At 40.4% G+C, this 20,057-nt stretch overlaps 1 protein-coding gene across 5 annotated transcripts in view; it reads right to left on the bottom strand.

Annotated features, from left to right (window-relative positions):
* The window catches only part of LOC124149999 (SH3 and PX domain-containing protein 2A-like), a 321,507-nt gene that overhangs the window by 98,252 nt on the left and 203,198 nt on the right, over positions 1-20,057 (bottom strand). For all 5 annotated transcript variants that reach the window (XM_046521873.2, XM_046521871.2, XM_046521872.2 and 2 more), the window contains exon 8: positions 10,177-10,287. In XM_046521873.2, coding sequence (XP_046377829.1) covers positions 10,177-10,287 — 111 coding nt within the window. The remainder of the gene's footprint in view (positions 1-10,176; positions 10,288-20,057) is intronic.

Below are 20,057 nucleotides of genomic sequence, written 5' to 3'. Positions count from 1 at the left end.
AAATGTCCTACTCTCCTTAAATATATGGTGTGGTACATAAAAAAAATGAGCCAACAATCCCGCGTTGTAAATGTGCCTATTTTAGAACGTAATATGTGGCAATGAGTATGATAACCTTTTTATTCAGATCTTCGGAGAGGCAGAAACAGAAGCCACCACTTGCTTGTTTTGTCCTATCCGTTTTACCAAACGTTATAAAACAGTGTCGAACCATACCTACATTGTTTTGTGTGATGGATGATACAGGTACATGTTATCTTGTCTTCTTAACATTCACTTACTTCATTAGTGCAGGCGCACACGTATAACTAAACACAACGACATGAGAAACATATTTTCATGACCTGTAGCCAAGAGGTCCTTGTCAATTGTAGCCCTCCCTCCTGTAGTGAACATTAATGAACAACCGGTATCAATACATAATATGTTTTCTGGTCTCGAATCCAACGTAACAAGTTAATTAAATACTGCGTAGCAATCCTATTTCAGTGATGGAATGTTAAGAACAAGACGACAAAATGACTGCATAGTGTAATGTGTTTGAAGTCATTGTTCTATATTCTAAGCAAACACGATACCACAGGATATGTGAGATGTTGCTGACGAAGAAATATGATCTTGTGTCAATTCAATTCAATTCTTGATTTCAATTCAATTCTTTATTTTTCAGTACTCACTGAAAAATACAGTATAGATCTTGTGTCGCAAATAGATGGTAATCCTTGATCCTCGCACAAACCTATCGATATCGTTCATATCTGTTGCGCTTCCGTCCTAACGACCATGAGTATTACATATGTTCTTAAATGTAAAAACGTCTTAAATGCCACTGGTTAACGCTACTATTCAATTGCCTGCACAGCTGAATCTACCCTACTCCTAATGAATACAATTTGCTGGAAGGTGGATTTCATCCTCCACGTTTATGATGTTATATATAACGCATGACTCTTCCTGTTATTTCGTGCACCTGCTTAGCAATGTGAGAAGACAATGTAATTAACTATCTGAGTTGTCTCGCTATAAGTTACATAATAAATGGTGGGGTGCTTTTTTTTATTGGAGTAGATATTCTGAGTATATTCATTGTGAATAATGCTGCAGTCTGGTTCGCTCTCGAATGTCTAGAGAATAAAGAATTCACCAAATCACAACTATATCTGCAGACCCCGCCACCAAAAACCCTAATCCTTTCAGATTCATTAAGTGGGCTCCAGGCTATAAAAAAACTAAAACACAAAAAAGCGCCCAAAACTAATGCAAAAGATAATTAAAAGCGCCAACAATCTACGTATACTAGGTAAAGACATAGAAATAGTAAGGATCCCTGCCCACGTTGGAGTGTTTGGCAATGAACACGCAGACAAAGCAGCCAAATCAGCACTAAAATGGGGGCATTCATTACATTCAATTTCCATCAATTTCATTCATTCACCTGGGCCTCAAAACATTCTCCCCTGGAGAAACTGTTTTGGCCCCCCAAAATTCACAAGTACCCGGCGCACTACAGGGTAACCCTAGGACACAGTCCGGCGCGTTACCACTTGGCCCCAGGGTACCATCTCACTTTTCCTGCATACAGCCCCCCATGTATGCCAAACTCGTATATATGTACATCTTAATAAATCATAATTTATTTTACATCTTGTTGTGTTATTTTTGCATAAAATGTCAATATAGTTATTTAGTAGTTTATGCAATAATAACATTCCTACTGCATCTATACTTTCGTATTTGCCATATTATCTTTCTTACTTTCAACCACATGTGTCACATAGAGTTACGTCCCTTCTTTACCCCATTCCGTCGGGTACTAAACTTGTTTGTTTATACATTGCAGCTAGAGTTTCTTTTTTTATTTACCTTCATGCCACATGCATCATTTCCATTACAATTAACTATGGCCTAATATTTCTTGTATTCCTGTCTCTATTAATAAATGCTTACACTGGAACATTGTCCCATAATGCACTGCATTTCCGCCCAGCCTCGTCTTCACATTCCATTGTTGTTTCACATCGCCATCTTGTCTATAAGTACGCTGCTAACACTTGAAAACCCACCCACCTCCCTTACAACTTTACACTTTTTCTACACATTGCTCATGTACCAGACGCCGACAGCATTCGTTACAACTCTCATTTTCCCACTATGCATCTACTACTTGCCATCCTCCTCCATCCAAATTTCAACTACTTAATTTGGGCACTCATGGCAGCAGCCAGCACCATCATCTTATTATTAATCACTTCACATTCTCTTGTAACTACCTCTTACTTCGGGACTGTATGCAGATATGGGCCTCAAAACATTCTCCCCTGACGAAACTGTTTTGGCCCCCCAAAAGTCACAAGTACCCGGCGCGCTACAGGGTAACCCTAGGACACAGTCCGGCGCGTTACCACTTGGCCCCAGGGTACCATCTCACTTTTCCTGCATACAGCCCCCCATGTATGCCAAACTCGTATATATGTACATCTTAATAAATCATAATTTATTTTACATCTTGTTGTGTTATTGTTGCATAAAATTAGAAGAAGTAAGCATCAACCTACCAATGTACAAAAATTAAATTAAAAGTAACACAAAAGTGGCAAAATAACTATCAGAAATAACTAAACTACAAACAGGCCACACTAAATTAAACTCCCACCTACACCAAATTAAAAAAAACCAATCCGGGAAATGCCCCCACTGCAACTTAAAAGAAACTCCTGAACACGTAATACTATATTGCACACAGTACCAGCAACATAGAACAACACTCCAATCCACACTAAACTGCAACAATCAAATGACACTAGCAACGGTACTAAACCCCCTAAATGACTTACAAACCTTTAAAGCACTAGGCATATATCTAATCAAAACAGGCCTACTCGGCCGCATCTAACAAAGTACAACAAACAGGCTGCCAATAAACCTTAAAATTCTAAACCTACAAAAACACACTTAGAACTACAACTACTAAAACTACATTTAGTCCCCCCTCCACCTTTTGCATGGCATATTTCAAAATTCAAAATTTGTTATCCAAATTAAGTAAACAACCCTAAGAGCCCCCCTAGGTTGCCCCACCTTCTCGGACATACCCTTTTCGACCAAACACTAAATGGCCTGGCGGTCCCGTGCGCGAAATACGCATGTGTCGGAAAGCGCACGTTAAAGTCCCAATTTAAGTAAGTAAGTAAGCAGACCCCACATATCTGAGACACTCGACATGTGTATACGTGCATCAACTTTAGCCCAAACCAAGTGAAGCAGTACTTTGTCTGATTAACGAGCAGAAACTCATCTTACAACTTACCACTATGTGGAACAGATAAACAACACAGTATTTGACCTATCATTTTAAAACCATCTATGTCTCATGTCTTTGAAAATCATTTACAAGTTCAACACATAAGGAAGACATCTTTAATTTGGGGAACACAATGTTTCGGAGTGTATACTTACTCCTTCACCTGATGAAGGAGTAAATATTACTTCGAAACATTGTGTTCCTCATAATAAAGTTACCATCCATAAATTCTCTTCCTTACATGTATGTATCATCCGTGTATCACCTGGTTTCTACTTAGTTTTGAGGAAAGTTATTCCGTTTTCATAAGCACATCAAACCGAAATGTATTTTCATATATCCTGAATGCTAAATGCTAAACAGAGACTGTGATGGCCGCTGTTAACACTCAGCATTTCAGGCATTTATGGATGAACGCAAGTCCTTATTGTGTATGAATCAGATGAACTGAGGACCAAAATCGGGGTGAATCTAGAAAAAAAGTGTATTCAGGCACCACTGGGAATTGCGTTCTCATACACGACTCCCAATTCCGAAGACTATTGATAACTTATACAAATAACAAGTAACTCACACACATCAGGGAATATAAACATTTGTCAATGAATTTCTTATTGATTAATATAGAATAGGTCATGCATCCTTGTGGAAAAAATAAAGTTTTAAGAACATATCCATGTAAAGCTTTATACTGTTAATGGACCTACTTCATTCGTTGTAAAAATATCAAACAATAGTAACCATTCTGAATAATTCTAAGAATACTACCTCTATTACATCATAGCCATAAATTCCTGTTTATGCTGAGAACCACACTACAAATGTTGTATAAATTTTCAACAGACGTCCTCTTCACTGCCAACATATCTAATAGTTGTGAGGGAAACCCTATCCCATGCCAGGGGCGCCACTGCGCATGCGCAAGGCGGGATTCTCCTAACTTCTTTCAACCCATTATCCTCATCAACTAGATGCAGATATTTGGGGAGGTGGGAGGGATTAATTCCTGGTGTAATAGAGGTAGTATTCTTAGAATTATTCACAATGATAACTATTGTTTGATCATTTTTGTGAATACCCTACCACTATTACATCATAGCTAGTATACACCTGAGGGACCGGTGGGTATCTACCATCCCTTAGATATTTGGCTTTGTGAAGTGGTAACCCAAGGATTGTATACCAAAAGGGGTCAAACGCAATATGTCTAATAGTCTACTTACAAGGCTAGAAATTTCAACGTCATATCGTCATATAATGTGTATGATATCCATGTATATATCCACCACTGTGGTACATAGACATATTATGACGTCACTTCCGGTGATGACGTCATCTGTGACATCACTTCCGGTTGTCATTCCATGCCCACTTGTGGTATATGTCTTCTATGATCTCTTATCACTTATGACGTGGTTTTCCGTTATGCCCTTTTGGATAGTGATATTTAACGTATTTTGACGTTAGTCCGGTGCAATGTCTCCCATGACATCACTTCCGGTGGTAGTGCATCATACATCCTAGATTATCATGTAGATACCGTATATCACTTAATCCTTCGATCTCTGATTTCAGTGTTGCAACTTGCCTTGTTTACCAATCCAATAGCAAACTAAGTACAAAGGTCAACTTACCCTGAGTTCATGAGGTATTCTGAAATCTCACACACACACAACAAGGGCTGATCTATAGCCTTCGATAGTGCCATGTCGTAATCTCTTGTCGTTTCTGAGATAAAGCAAGAATTCAGCCACTTTAGGTATCATTATCTCCACGTTTAAATGCTTTTTCATTCTCCACTCGACAAACTTGTCCCATCTGTTATTGTATAGGGCACACGATGCTGGTCTCCATGAGCTTGCAACTCTTCATGCAGCTGATTTAGAGTAACCGGTGGCTTGCATCTTATTCGAGATAACTTCCAAGCGTGAAGGTGGAGATTGTCGAGGCGGCCGTAAAATATGTCCGTTTTCGGTTGTCTCAGTAAGTCGTGACGTGAGTTTCAGAGGTTCTTCCACTAGGAGGTGTAGTAACCTTGGAAACCAAGCCCTGTTTGGCCATGCCGGGGCTATGAGAATTATGACACAGTCTGTCTCCTCTATTTTCTTCAGTACTCTGTCTAGAAGAGCCCATGGGGGGAATGCGTACGCAAACATTCCCTCCCATTCCATAGAGAGAGCGTCGACCTGGAGAGTTAGCGGGTCTGGTACAGGGCTGATGTAGACTGGTAGTTTGTTGTTGAGACATGTGGCGAATAGATCTAGGTTTGGAGTATCCCATAGGTGGGTTATTCATTTGAATACTTCGGGATGTAGTGACCATTCCGTGGGTACTATCTTGTTTTTCCGGGATAGGTAATCTGCTAGGATATTTAGCTTGCCCGGTATATGTCTTGCTTCGATCCTGCAACTCACTGAGTCTACCAAGGCAAATAAATGTGTAACCTCCTTCAATAAAGGCTGAGACTTTGTGCCCCCTTCACTGACGAGTGGTGTATAGACGATCTTGCCATGCTTCTAAGGCTAGATATATCGCTCTCATTTCTAGACAATTGATGTGTAACTCCTTTTCTTGGAAGGACCATTTTCCCTGTAGGGTAACATCGTCCATATGGGCACCCCAATTGCAACCCTCTCCTGATGCATCTGTGTAGAGTTGATGTAGGGTGGTGGGATATGTGAGTGGAATACCTGGCATGACATTTCGACGAGTCAGCCACAAATGAAGTTCTGAGATTCGAACTTGTGGAGGTTGGATTAAGGCTTCCAGCTCTAGATTTTTGGTGGTATTCATCCAATTCTGCAGGGGCCGTTATTGTAGTCTGCCTCTGTAGGTTAGATCTTGGATAGATGTGAGTGTGCCGAGGCAAGACATCCACCAGCGTCTCGATTTGATGGGCTGATCGAGTGCGCTTGTTATCATGTGTTCTACTCTTGCATATCTGTACTCTGGAGGTGTTGAGTAGAAATCTTGCGCCTATGTAGGTGATGTCCTGTGTGGGTACTATTTCTGATTTTTATGGTGAACCAGGAATCCTAAGTGTGTTAGTAGTTGAATGAGGCACACTGTATTTGATCTGATTTGCGATTTGTGCTGATCGTCCGATAGGAAATCGTCTATGTATCCATGTAGCCTTATGAGCTTTATATGGGCGAATCCGATGATGGGATTGGTGATCCTGGTGAATAACCATGGGGCAATAGATATGCCGAATGGAAGTACCCTGAACTGGTATCTCTGACCGTTGACTGCGGAGCGTAGATAACGACGATGACTTGAATGGATAGGGATGTGAAGATAGGCGTCTTGGAGGTCTATGCTTATCATTCAATCTGCTTGTCTTAAGGCATTCTTCAACTTCTTAATAGATTCCATCTGAAAACTGGGTGGTTTTTCCAGATAATCTTTGTTCAGGACTTTTAGATCTATGATTAATCGCATCTCTGAAGAATTCTTCTTCGGTACCAGGAATACTGGGGAGTAGAATCCATGAGTGGTGTCTGACTCCTTTAAGATGCTGATAGCTCCTTTTGCAAGTAGTTTTTGTAATGGCCACTTCTGCTGCAATTAACTTCGGTCCTGATAGCTGGAATCGGGGTCCGGTAGGATGGATGACTAGTCTTGGTCGCTTTGAGAAGTGAAGTTTGTAGCCTCTTCTTACTACTTCGAGCAGCCATGAGTCGTCTGTGATGGTCTTCCAGTTGTCTGCGTACTGCATAAAACGACCTCCGACTGGTCCCGGGATAGGATGGATGCTGAGCTTGGGTAGTCTTTGGTCGATGTCTGTGAGACCTGCTAGTTCGACTGGTTTCAATATGGTTGCACTTTGATCTTCTGTAGTTCTAAATCGTTGTCCATTGGGCAGGCGATGTCGGTAGGATCTGAAGGGGTCTGTAGATTTCTGGTTGAGTCATTTCCGGCGGTATCCCCCTCGGAGACTGCCTCTGCCTCTGCTTCGTCCTCTCTGCGAAGTGGGATGATCATCTTTTGAGTTCCTATACTTGGGTTGAAACGATCTGTCCTTCCATGTAGAGGCTCGAAAAGAATCCCGACCAGGATTCACATGACGAGATCTAGGATTCTGTTGTTGATGCTGAATATCTGCAGGCCGTCTCTATATCCTGGATGGCAATGAGATCGTGGATTCTTGAAACTTCTGACTCGTTGACGATGCTTGGCTTCCTTCACTGACTTCCGTCTTCCTTTGAATATCTGCAATGCTGTAATAGGCTGTGATAGCATGGATCTTCTTAATGGCTCTGGGATCATATGATGAACTCGCTGTAGTAGATGTTTTCTTTGCATGAGCAGGAACTGTGCTGACATTCAAACTTGTGCTGATTGAAGATCTTCCTGCATCTTCAGCATGTGGTAAAGTGAGCTGTGAATGAATCCGGTCTGCTGTAGTGTCATCTCCGCGGGGGTGTCTAAGGGTAGACCTTCGCTCTGGTTGTTTAGGGGTATGACGTGGCAAACTCCAGCTGCAATCCAGTTAATGTATGAACTGATATTAATAATCTGTTTGTTGATGTAGTCTAAGTCCCTGATTTTGGCCATGTCAAGGTGCATTTTGGTGTTAGGTTACTTAACCAGATCATAGAAATCTTCATCAATACTCGGCTGTTGTGCGAAGGGGGCATCGTGTGTCCTGTAAGCACTCTTATTAATGGCAGGCATACCCAGTCTGACATTATGCGCCGATGAAGCGTTCAATGAATCTTCAATTTTCTTGATGACGTCATCAATATATGACGGACAAGGGAGGGTATGGAATTCTTCAGTCTTGCTGACAGGTTCTTCATACCGGGCACGTTCTAACAAAGGTTTGACGGGCGTTTTGTCTTTGTTATCTGGTTTTAAGGCGGGCATTAGATTATAAAGTTCTGCAATGATATCTTTAATGGAATGATTATTTAGTCTATAATTATCCTCCGTAGTAGAGTCCCCATTGCATGAAGAACCAGTGTTAGCGATAGATCCGCACCCCCTACTTAGGCTGCCCTGGGTCATATGGCTGAGGGTAGAGTAATCCCGGTCATCTGATCTACGGCTAGCAGTGCAGGAATCACATGTTCTATTACTGTATGATTGTGACGTAACATCTCCCTCGCTTTCTCCGCCCGTATAACTGGACTGTTTGGCAGCATGAGATGGCACACGCTTAGGAATTCTATCCTGATTTGCACGAGCTTTGTCAGTTCGTCTATCATAGTGGCTAGAAGGTGACTTGTGTGTATTTCTGTGCATACTGCAATGTGATGCCCGTGATTCACGATCTACCCTGTGGTGTGCATGGTAGGGAGGTAATCTATGAGATTCTCGATCTCTTTTTATGACTCTTCCACTGTCCTCATAATGATCTGATTCAGCGTGACTTTGTGCATGTCTGCTGTATGAGGGTGTTCTGCCATATTCAGCCTTAGATCTCTTTTGAATCTCGTGATCAATCCCTGTTTGGCCATGCCGGGTTGTGCAACGGATTCTTTTAGATATGAGATTTCCTGAGACATTGATTGTATACGTTTGTCAATCATTACAAACATTGAATTTGTTATTTTCTCCGTGAACTCATTTAAGTTAAAGGGGGAGCGTGGCATAGAGTGGAGATCAGTTGCTTCTTCCAAGCCTAGATTATCCACCTTACCATCGGCTACCGGATGTATGTGACAGGCTACACTAAAGTCTGAAAGGTACATCGGCTCCTTAACTATATTGGGAGAGTGGGATGAGCAACGAGATCTCTTCTCCTCAGAAGGCAAGACGGCGTCCCCACAAGACACTCGCTTGTTACCCACGTGATTATCTTTAGTAGTCACAGCGGACTTAATCACTTTTTTACATGAAGCAGAAGAATATTTAGCTGATGCTCTAGTATTCTTTTTGTAATCAGGATCGTTGAGCCATGCCTTGGAAAGTTTTTCAAACTTCTCCTTCGACAAAGGTTCGCAATAACTGCATCTTGATTTTTGCGTGCGATTGCTTTTCTTGCATGATAGGCATCTAGGGTGAGGGTCACCAGGGATTTGATGTTGCCCACAGCCTGAACAGACGGGTATCTGTTTTTGAGATGAAGGTCTCATCCCACAACACGTTCTCTAACTAATTACTTACTAGATCTTTCAGCCTTCTTATGCCCCTGTTCTCTGCTTGTAGAACTGCTCACTGCTTGTCTTTAGTGAAGCTTGAGAAGATCTAGTGTGCTTGTAAGTGTGAAACAGCAATCACGTGTACAGATGTATGCAACAAAATGTTTCCTTGTTGTCATCTGGACACACAGGAAAGAAGTAAGGAGATTCCCACCTTGCCGCATGCGCCCCTGGTGAGGGATAGACTTTTCCTCACAACTAATAGATATGTTGGCAGTGAAGAGGACATCTGTTGAAAATTTGTAAAAAATTGTCGTGTTGATCTCAGCATAAACAAGAATTTATGGCTATGATGTAATAGAGGTAGGGTATTCACAAGAATTATCAAACTTCTTCCTTGGGATATAACGCGGTGCCGGTAAGTATATTTGCCACATCGCTTGTTTCTTTAGCCAATCCTTGGCCACATCTTTAGATACCTTAGCCGCAGTGGCTAATTTTTGTATAGCTCCTATACCTTTCCAATATCCTTGTGGGGTAAAGTAAATTTTATCCATTATTAATTGATATTGATGATTCTTTTAATACGAATCATGACGATTGTTTGTGTGCAGTATTGGGTATATATCTGGCTCCAGTGGAAGTGAGCCAGAACCCCCATCATCTATACTACTACCTTAAAACTACAAAATAGTGCCACAGTGACTTTTTTCAGGTAAATCATTCAATTAGCCATTGCGAAAAACCGAATAGATTTGACTTTTCAAAATATAAAATATATGTTCCTACCTTCCCCAGGTTTAGCTCTTGTTGTTGAATCTTCTCTGAATCCCTCATTTGATTGCAGGAATGTGCTTGGTACCCATCCTTGCTGATCTTCAGTACTGACAAACCACCATCCTGGAACATTTAATCACAACTTTGAACCTTTTTACATATTTAGACATGTAACAATATTTCTGTCTATCATATTTAGCTTGATGGTGATGCTAACTCTTCATCCTTGATCATCTTCATTTATTTTCATAAATGCTGCCTTTATCTTCAGAGAGAGAGAGAGAGAGAGAGAGAGATTACTTGTGTGTCAACACGTACATGAACTGAAATATATACACACACCACATACATACACTGCTACAAACACACACCACATACATACACTGAAACATATACACACACCACATACATGCACTGAAATATATACACACACCACATACATACACTGCTACAAACACACACCACATACATACACTGAAACATATACACACACCACATACATGCACTGAAATATATACACACACCACATACATACACTGCTACAAACACACACCACATACATACACTGCTACAAACACACACCACATACATACACTGCTACAAACACACACCACATACATACACTGAAACATATACACATACTGCATACATACACTGAAACATACACACACACCACATACATACACTGAAACATACACACACCACATACATACACAGAAACATATACACATACCGCATACATACACTGAAACATACACACACCACATACATACACAGAAACAAACACACACCACATACATACACTGAAACATATACACACCACATATATGCACTGAAACATATACCCACACCTCATACAAACACTGAAACATACACACACCACATACATACACAGAAACATATACACATACTGCATACATACACTGAGACATACACACACCACATACATACACTGAAACATACACACACCACATACATACACAGAAACATATACACATACTGCATACATACACTGAAACATACACACACACCACATACATACACAGAAACAAACACACACCACATACATACACAGAAACATATACACATACTGCATACATACACTGCTACAAACACACACCACACACATACACTGAAACATATACACATACTGCATACATACACTGAAACATACACACACACCACATACATACACTGAAACATACACACACCACATACATACACTGAAACATACACACACCACCTACATACACAGAAACATATACATTCCACATACATACACTGAAACATACACACACCACATACATACACTGAAACATACACACACCACCTACATACACAGAAACATATACATTCCACATACATACACTGAAACATATACACACCACATACCTACACTGAAACATATACACACCACATACATACACTGAAACATATACACACCATATACATACACTGAAACATACACACGCCATATACATACACTGCTACAAACACACCACAGACATACACTGAAACATACATTCACTGAAACATATAAAACACCACATACATATACTGCTACAAACACACACCACATGCATACACTGAAACATATACACATAATATACATACACTGAAACATATAAACACACCACATACATAAACTGAAACATACACACACCACCTACATACACAGAAACATATACACACACCACATACATACACTGAAACATATACCCATACCACATACGTACACTGAAACATACACACACCACATACATACAGAGAAACATACACACACCACATACATACACTGAAACATATACGCACCACATACGTACACTATCATATACACACCACATACGTACTGTAACCTTAGGTTCCGGGTACTTTACCCTTCTACCTATGGTCACTTGTCCTTATCTACTACTCCTTGGTTCTAGGGATGATGTAGCTCTCTCAAAATCACAAGTCAGATGGTTTGCTCCAGTCCTTTTTATTTATGATAGAATTAATCATAAATATGCACACATGGTCCTCAGATATGTTCTTGTTGTTGCCTGATATAAATACAACACATACCTAGATGATGCTTTGAAAGGCCTGATGGTTTTTCTGTTGAACGTTTAACTCTGTTTCATTTCTGACTCTGGATCCCAAAACCACAGTGAACCTTTCTATTCAGCTGTATGCTCCCGACTTCCCGCACCACTCTCGGACAACTAACAAAATACTATCGATGATAATTTTAGCTCCTCCCTCCAAAATCACATTTGACATCATGAGAAATGAATCATGAGGGTCATTCCCCAATTTCCATAGTTATTAGTTTTACCATCAAGCTTTTCTTGACTAACCACTTTGATTACCTCTTTAGGGTCATTGGTCAACTTGGACATACTCATATAACCAAATCAAATGGGTACCTCTGCCAGACTGGAAGGCACCAAAAAGATACCCAATCCTGTTATTTAGACATTCCAATAAAGCAGTAGTATTCAGAAATACTTGATCACCACTAATCTAACAATCCCTAATCTATCCATCTGTCTCTCTTCTGACATCTTTATTGCAGGACCGTATTCTACCAATTTCCTCAGACCAACGAAAAGTTATCTCTATCACTCAAGAGAAGCAAAATCCATAATCATATGCCCTGGGGGTTATGCCCTCACCCTGTACGGTCACTTCTCTCATATGCATCCATATTTTTACCCAAAAGCTTAATTTAGTAAACTACATTTTAAGTAAATACTAAAATATGGAATCCCCAAAGCATACACTAACCCTACATTTGCAAATGAAACGAGTTGGTCTTCCGCAGAAAAGAATTACATCGTATCCCTTCTATAATCTCAGGTAAAGGAACATGATTTATTACCATTTAAATTTATTTCCTGTTCTGCTAAGCATTGTTTTACATGCAAGCTGCAATCAGCTGTACACACATTTTCTCCCAATCTACTGGTGATTAGGTTAAGAATTACCCAAATTTACCCTTTGGTACAGCTGATCGGTATTGCTGGATATTTTTTACGTGTGGAACAATTTGAGCAATCACCGTTGAGGCTCCTAAACTAGCTATCGCAAAAACTTCATGTTGACATATGATAGTCAAACTACAACAAATATATCTTTTAATGAGCCAAAGTATGGCATTTATGATACTTGTATGATCTATTCTCTGTCAACTGAACTTCATGTCAATAGTGATCCTCTGAGCGTGGCTGTGCAATCTACCGATCACTTCACACACAATTTTGCTAAATTGAATGCAAACAATATGGAATGAAATTTGTAACAAGCATGAAATACTCACATCCCCCGCCAATATGACATGTCGGGTGTGTGCAATGCATTAGCTCCTGTGAACTATGTTCACTTGGCCTTTTTGTAAAGAAATATAGTATGTTTTTCAAGATCTGCTCTGGAAACGAGGACTACCTCCATTTTCAGTCTAAATCAAAGTCGTTGCCATGGAAACTCGAAAAATAACTTTTAAAAAAATCCAAAACTTTCCAAAGGCACCAGTTCACCACTAGACCTATCAATGTGCAAAATATGGTGAAGAAAAATGGTACGGTTTTTCAAGATCTGCTCCGGAAAAGAGGACTACAACCATTTTCAGTCTAAATCAAAGTCGTTGCCATGGAAACTTGAATTATTATTTTTTTAAAAATACCAAACTATCAAAAGGCATCAGTTCACCACTAGACCTATCTATGTGCCAAGTATGACGAAGAAATATGGTACGGTTTTCAAGATCTGCTCCGGAAACGCGGACTACTGCCATTTTCAGTCTAAATCAAAGTCGTTGCCATGGAAACTAAAAAAAATTGTTTTTAAAAATCCCAAACTATCAAAAGGCACCAGTTCACCACTAGACCTATCAATGTGCAAAATATAGTGAAGAAAAATGGTACGGTTTTCAAGATCTGCTCTGGAAACGAGGACTACCACCATTTTCAGTCTAAATCAAAGTCGTTGCCATGGAAACAAAAAAAATATTGTTTTCAAAAATCCCAAACTATCAAAAAGCACCACTAGACTTATCTATGTGTCAAATATGACGAAGAAATATGGTACGGTTTTCAAGATCTGCTCCGGGAACGAGGACTACTGCCATTTTCAGTCTAAATCAAAGTCGTTGCCATGGACACTCAATCGTGGCGGGGAATAATAATATAGCTTACAAACATAAGGCCAGAAATACGTCGAACCCTTTATATAACCAGAGAGTGTAATTACAAGTTAAATTTGCGTACTTCAGTACAGATTTCTTGACATGGTATTTTCGGTGTTACGTTCTCAAGGTTTTTGTGTGGGGAAAAAAGACATAAAACAAAAATTCCACCCAGGGTATAGGGCAACCCCCCCCCCAATTCTAGGTACGAAAAACTTGCCTTTATCCACAGCGATATATGGTACATACTTTGAAACATACACACACCACATACATACACTGAAACATATACCCACACCACATACGTACACTGAAACATATACACACACCACATAGGTACACTGAAATATACTGAACAACAAAAGTTCCTGTGATATTGAATAAGATTTAATGCAATGTTATGTTTTTACCAAATCTGAAACAATTTCAGTTTGCAACAGATAAAAGACTCCTGTAAGTGTTCAAATGGTTTAATTTGCCATACTGACTTCAGAAAATATGTGATTTCATAAAAATGTCAATTTACAAATCAATGGCATGTGTGTCCACCTGTGGTTGCGATGCAAGCAACACATCTTCGTCTCATGGAATGGACCAGGCTTCACGCAAAGTCCTGTGGTCTGGATCTGTCCATATCTGCTGGAGCATGTTTCGAAGTTCCTAGAGTGTCTGTGGAACAAGTGGTTGATGTCGAAGGCGCCAATCAATCTCATTCCACATGTGCTCAATTGGTGAGAGATCAGGGGAGAGAGCCGGCCAGGGGATGACATTCACATTGTTTTGTTAAAGAGAATCCTGAACAAGATGAGTAATATGAGGCCGGGCGTTGTCATGTTGAAAGGTAATGCCTGGGCCATGACGACGCAAAAACGGTAGAACAACAGGGCCGATGATCTCGTCGCGGTAGCGCTGTCCATTGAGATTTCCCTCTACCACTATCAAACGGGTCCTCTGTCTTGCTGTAATCCCACCCCATACCATAATGCTGCCACCCCCGAACCGATCTTCTTCAAAGGCACAATGATTGGCGTATCGTTCACCTCGACGTCGGTACACTCGAATCCATCCATCGCTGTGGCTAAGGTGAAAACGAGACTCCTCAGTGAATAGAAATTGACCCCACTGCATGGCCATCCAGCAAAGACACTGTCTGCACCACTGTAGACATGCTTGACGGGGGTTTCCTGTCAAAATGGGACATCTGGCGGGTCTTGTGGCAACAATCCCTGCACATCTGAGGCGACGACGTACGGTTTGTGGAGATATTCGTCGAAAGCCAGGGATGCTTCTTGCAGTCACTGTTGCTGGCTGGAATCGATTTCGTAGGTGTGTTGTTCAAATACAGTTGTCTTGTCGATTATTGGTTACGCGTGGCCTGCCACTCAGAGGATGTTCTCTGACTGCATTCGTCTGTTGCCAACGTTGCCATAAACACCAAATGGTGTTTCTGTGGACGTTAAATTGTCTTGCAACATCACGTTGCCTCGATCTTGCTTCAAGCATTCCAATGGCTCGCAGACGCTCAATTTCGGACAGGCATGGCATTTTGTAATGTTGAATAATTGCATAATTATGTTGTTTTTCTGAGTGGTTGTTGTCAGCACGATGCTTAACAATGAATCCTGTTATTGCACATATTTTTATACCCATTCTTGGGTAGTGAAATACATGGGGCTTGCATAAAAGTCAACTTTTGCATGGAATATGCATGCTTTTCTGTAGCAGTTGCATTTTTGTGACTTGATTCCATACATGTACTAAAATATTGAAAACCAAACTTTATTTGTTTGAAAAATACACTAAAATATTGGTGTCACAGGAACTTTTGTTCTTGAGTATATATCCACACACCACATACATACACAGAAACATATACCCACACCACATACTTACACTGAAACATACACACACCACATACATACACCACATACATACACTGAAACATATACCCACACCTCATACATACACTGAAACATACACACACTACATACATACACTGAAACATACACATTCACCACATACATACACTGAAACATACACACACAACACATACATACACTGAAACATACACACACACCACATACATACACTGAAACATAGACCCACACTTCATACATACACTGAAACATACACACACCACATACATACACTGAAACATATACCCACACCTCATACATACACTGAAACATACACACACTACATACATACACTGAAACATACACATTCACCACATACATACACTGAAACATACACACACACCACATACATAACTTGAAACATACACACACACCACATACATACACTGAAACATAGACCCACACTTCATACATACACAAACATACACATACACACACTGAAACATACACACACACCACATACATACACTGAAACATACACACACTACATACATACACCACATACATACACTGAAACATACACATACACCACATACATACACTGAAACATACACACACACCACATACATACACTGAAACATACACACACACCACATACATACACTGAAACATTCACTGTGTCACACATCTGTGGGGTGAGTTTGACGGTGTTGATTATTTACGGAGGTGTGTATGTATGTAGATATGTAGTAGATAGTACATAGTTATATGTAGTTATATGTTGTCAGCCTGCAACAATGAAATTGAAACAAAAGGAAACATAACCTAACAAATAGGTAAACAGTTCTATTATATGGTCTCTGGTTACAGTCACTCTTTATAAACAATTATATCACTTCCATTTATAACTCTTCAATATCTCAAGATACATGAACACAAATCATAATACAATTATTCATTTACTTTGTTGCAAATACAATACAGCATGTAACTTTAGGCTGGTTGGTTTGTTGTTTAACGCCACACTCAGCAATATTCCAGCTATATGACGGCGGTCTGTAAATAATCAAGTCTGGACCAGACAATCCAGTGATTGATGTCATGATCATCGATTAACCCAATTGGGATCGATGACATGTATCAACAAAGGCAGCAAGCCTGACCACCCGATCCCGTTAGTCGCCTTTTTCGACAAGCATAGTCACTTTTTACGACAAGCATGGGTTGCTGAAGACCTATTCTACCCCGGAATCTTCACAGGTCTGTAACTTTAGGAATTACATAATACATAATAATACATTACATTGTACATATAAAGTATCTGATATGTTCCATACCAGATATGTGATACGTTTTGGTAATGAAGTAGATACAGCAAAATGGATATAACTGAGCACAGCAAGATAGGTTGCAATCGTGGAACCAGCAAGGTGACGGGCCTGATGAGAGAAAAACCAAAAAGTCAGCAACCTGGGGAACAGTGGCCTCCATCGGAACGATGTCCCCGGACAAGCAGAAGGCCTGGAATGAACGCCACTTGTCACCATATAGGGAACGAGTGGAGGAACGATGACCTCAGTAGACAGCCACCGCAGCACGAACCAAAAACCCTTCAGCGATCAGGGACTTCAGGAGACACGCCAGACGTGCAGATTGTTACCGTCAGGGTCTGGATGCGGCTGTCTGGTGTGAGGATTGAGCAGCAGATTTGGCCACAGGCTGAAGGAGGCCGTGAAACCAAATCCAGCTAAGACATTGCGACAACCTGGAATGTGATGGGCTTTGAGCAGACTGTGGAGTTGTCCGACGCGATCAGGAGACAGCTGTTGCAGAGGAGCTGACGCCGAAGGTGAATCACCCAAATGACTGTCGCCAACTCCAGATTGCTGATGTGACCAATTGTTGACTGGAAGTGGTTTCCTAGAGAAGGTGGGCGCCCCATCCTTGTACAGACGCGTCTACCAAGAGATGGCGGGTAGCCTCAAATATTATCATAGAGGAACCACTCAAGATGTTCGATGCCAGGCAAGGAACAGGTGTAATTCCCTCGGCAGAGGATAGGAGAAACCGCTAAATGGGACACAGTTGAAGAGGATCCCTGGACATAAGATCTTGAGCTGAAGTCAACAAGCCGAGAAGGCCCTGCCACTGCGGAGTAGAACAAGAGGTTGAGAGAGGGCTCTTCTGACCTCGGATTGGATAGAGCGAACCGATCCGGCGGATCCTGTATCAAGGCGAGTTCTGTCAGAAAGGGACCGCCTATGAAAGTGATCGTCAAAGTGGGCTCTGAACCGAATCCCCCTCTGGTGAAGGAACACAACGATGGGTTTGGTGTGAATAACCACTGAGCCATGGAAATGCCAAATGGGAGCACTTTCCACTCTAAGTGTTGTCCACGGATGATGAAGTGGAGGAAACGACGATGCGCTGTATGAATGGGAATATGCATGTAGGGATCATGTAGGTCCAGACTGATCAGGTGGTCCAATCGGTTGAAGGAGTTTGCACAGAGAACGGATGGAGATTATCTAGAAATGTGGCTGCGGCACGAGATAGCAGAGATTGACTGGTGCCAGATTGTGGATCATCCGCAGTTTTGACTAACCCTTCTTGGGCACAAGGAAGACATGAGAATAAAACCATGGTTGGATGGAGTCAGCTTCCAGGAGATCCACCGCATTCTTGGCGATTAATAAGTCTATATTGGCCTGAAAAGGTTGAGTAGGATAATACTGTGATCACAATCCAGGTAGTATGATGCCACCCAAGGTGAAGAAGAAGTATCAAATCCTAGACCATGCCCTTAAAAGGGAGAAGAGACAACTTCTTGCCCACAAGAAACCAGTGAACGGTTATCACAATGATGTTTCACCTCTAGTTGGACTGTGAATAATGTAAATGGAAATGTTAAACATGAAACTGGACAAATAAGAAAATAGCAATATTCCAGCAATATCACGGCGGGGGGACACCAGAAATGGGCTTCACAAATTGTACACATGTCGGGAATCGAATACGTGTCTACGGCATGAGGAGCAAACGCTTAAACCACCAGGTTACCCGACCACCTCAACAGCAGATGAAGGATTGGTGTGGACAAAATAGGAAAGTGATCCCAGATTGTCTTTCAAAATTTGTGCACTAATTATTTTTAAAACATTTTTAATTTCTTGCATAAGTTACTTTGATCTTGACAAGATCAAAATAGATCCAAATTAAATTGAGGAGATTAAATTATGCAGTCCAATTCATTTCAGCCAGTCTGTCTAAAATCTGGTCCTATTTTTCAGGCAATAATAAATTAATGAAAATTTAAGAAAAAATACACCTTGCCTGAGTGAATCAGTCAATATGAACATTGACTAAAATTTTCAGTCAATATAAATATTGGCCTGTTTCTAGACACTGACTGTAACATATGTAAGTATAATCTGTTACATGCAAAAACAAATAACATAAATAAATCCATTTATCTACATGGAATGATTGTGGGGTTCAATTTGCATTTATTTAACCATCAGAAGATTTGATGATAAACTTTCTAAATTCATATTTGCTATATGATAATAATATCTACAAAATATACTTTATACTACAGGTGTCTTGAAATACTGTTGAATGAAAATCAGGATACTTAGATACAGCAGGATAGTGTGTTGGTTTGTATGGGAAATAATTTGTCAACATTAAAATATATATAATGTTACTAAAACAAGAAGATAAAACTATGACTTACATCTATTTATGCATCATACACATTTTGTGGGGTAGTCCGTATGATTTGTTTTTTGTTGTGACAAATCTCTGTAATTTACTACTATTTTAAGAGCATGAGTATCAGAATTCTGTAAGAAATGATGGATCAATGAATT

Source organism: Haliotis rufescens, unplaced genomic scaffold (genome assembly GCF_023055435.1).
Source record: "Haliotis rufescens isolate VD_foot unplaced genomic scaffold, xgHalRufe1.0.p SCAF_12, whole genome shotgun sequence".
Lineage (NCBI taxonomy): Eukaryota > Metazoa > Mollusca > Gastropoda > Lepetellida > Haliotidae > Haliotis > Haliotis rufescens.
This window is presented reverse-complemented; position numbering and strand designations above follow the sequence as displayed.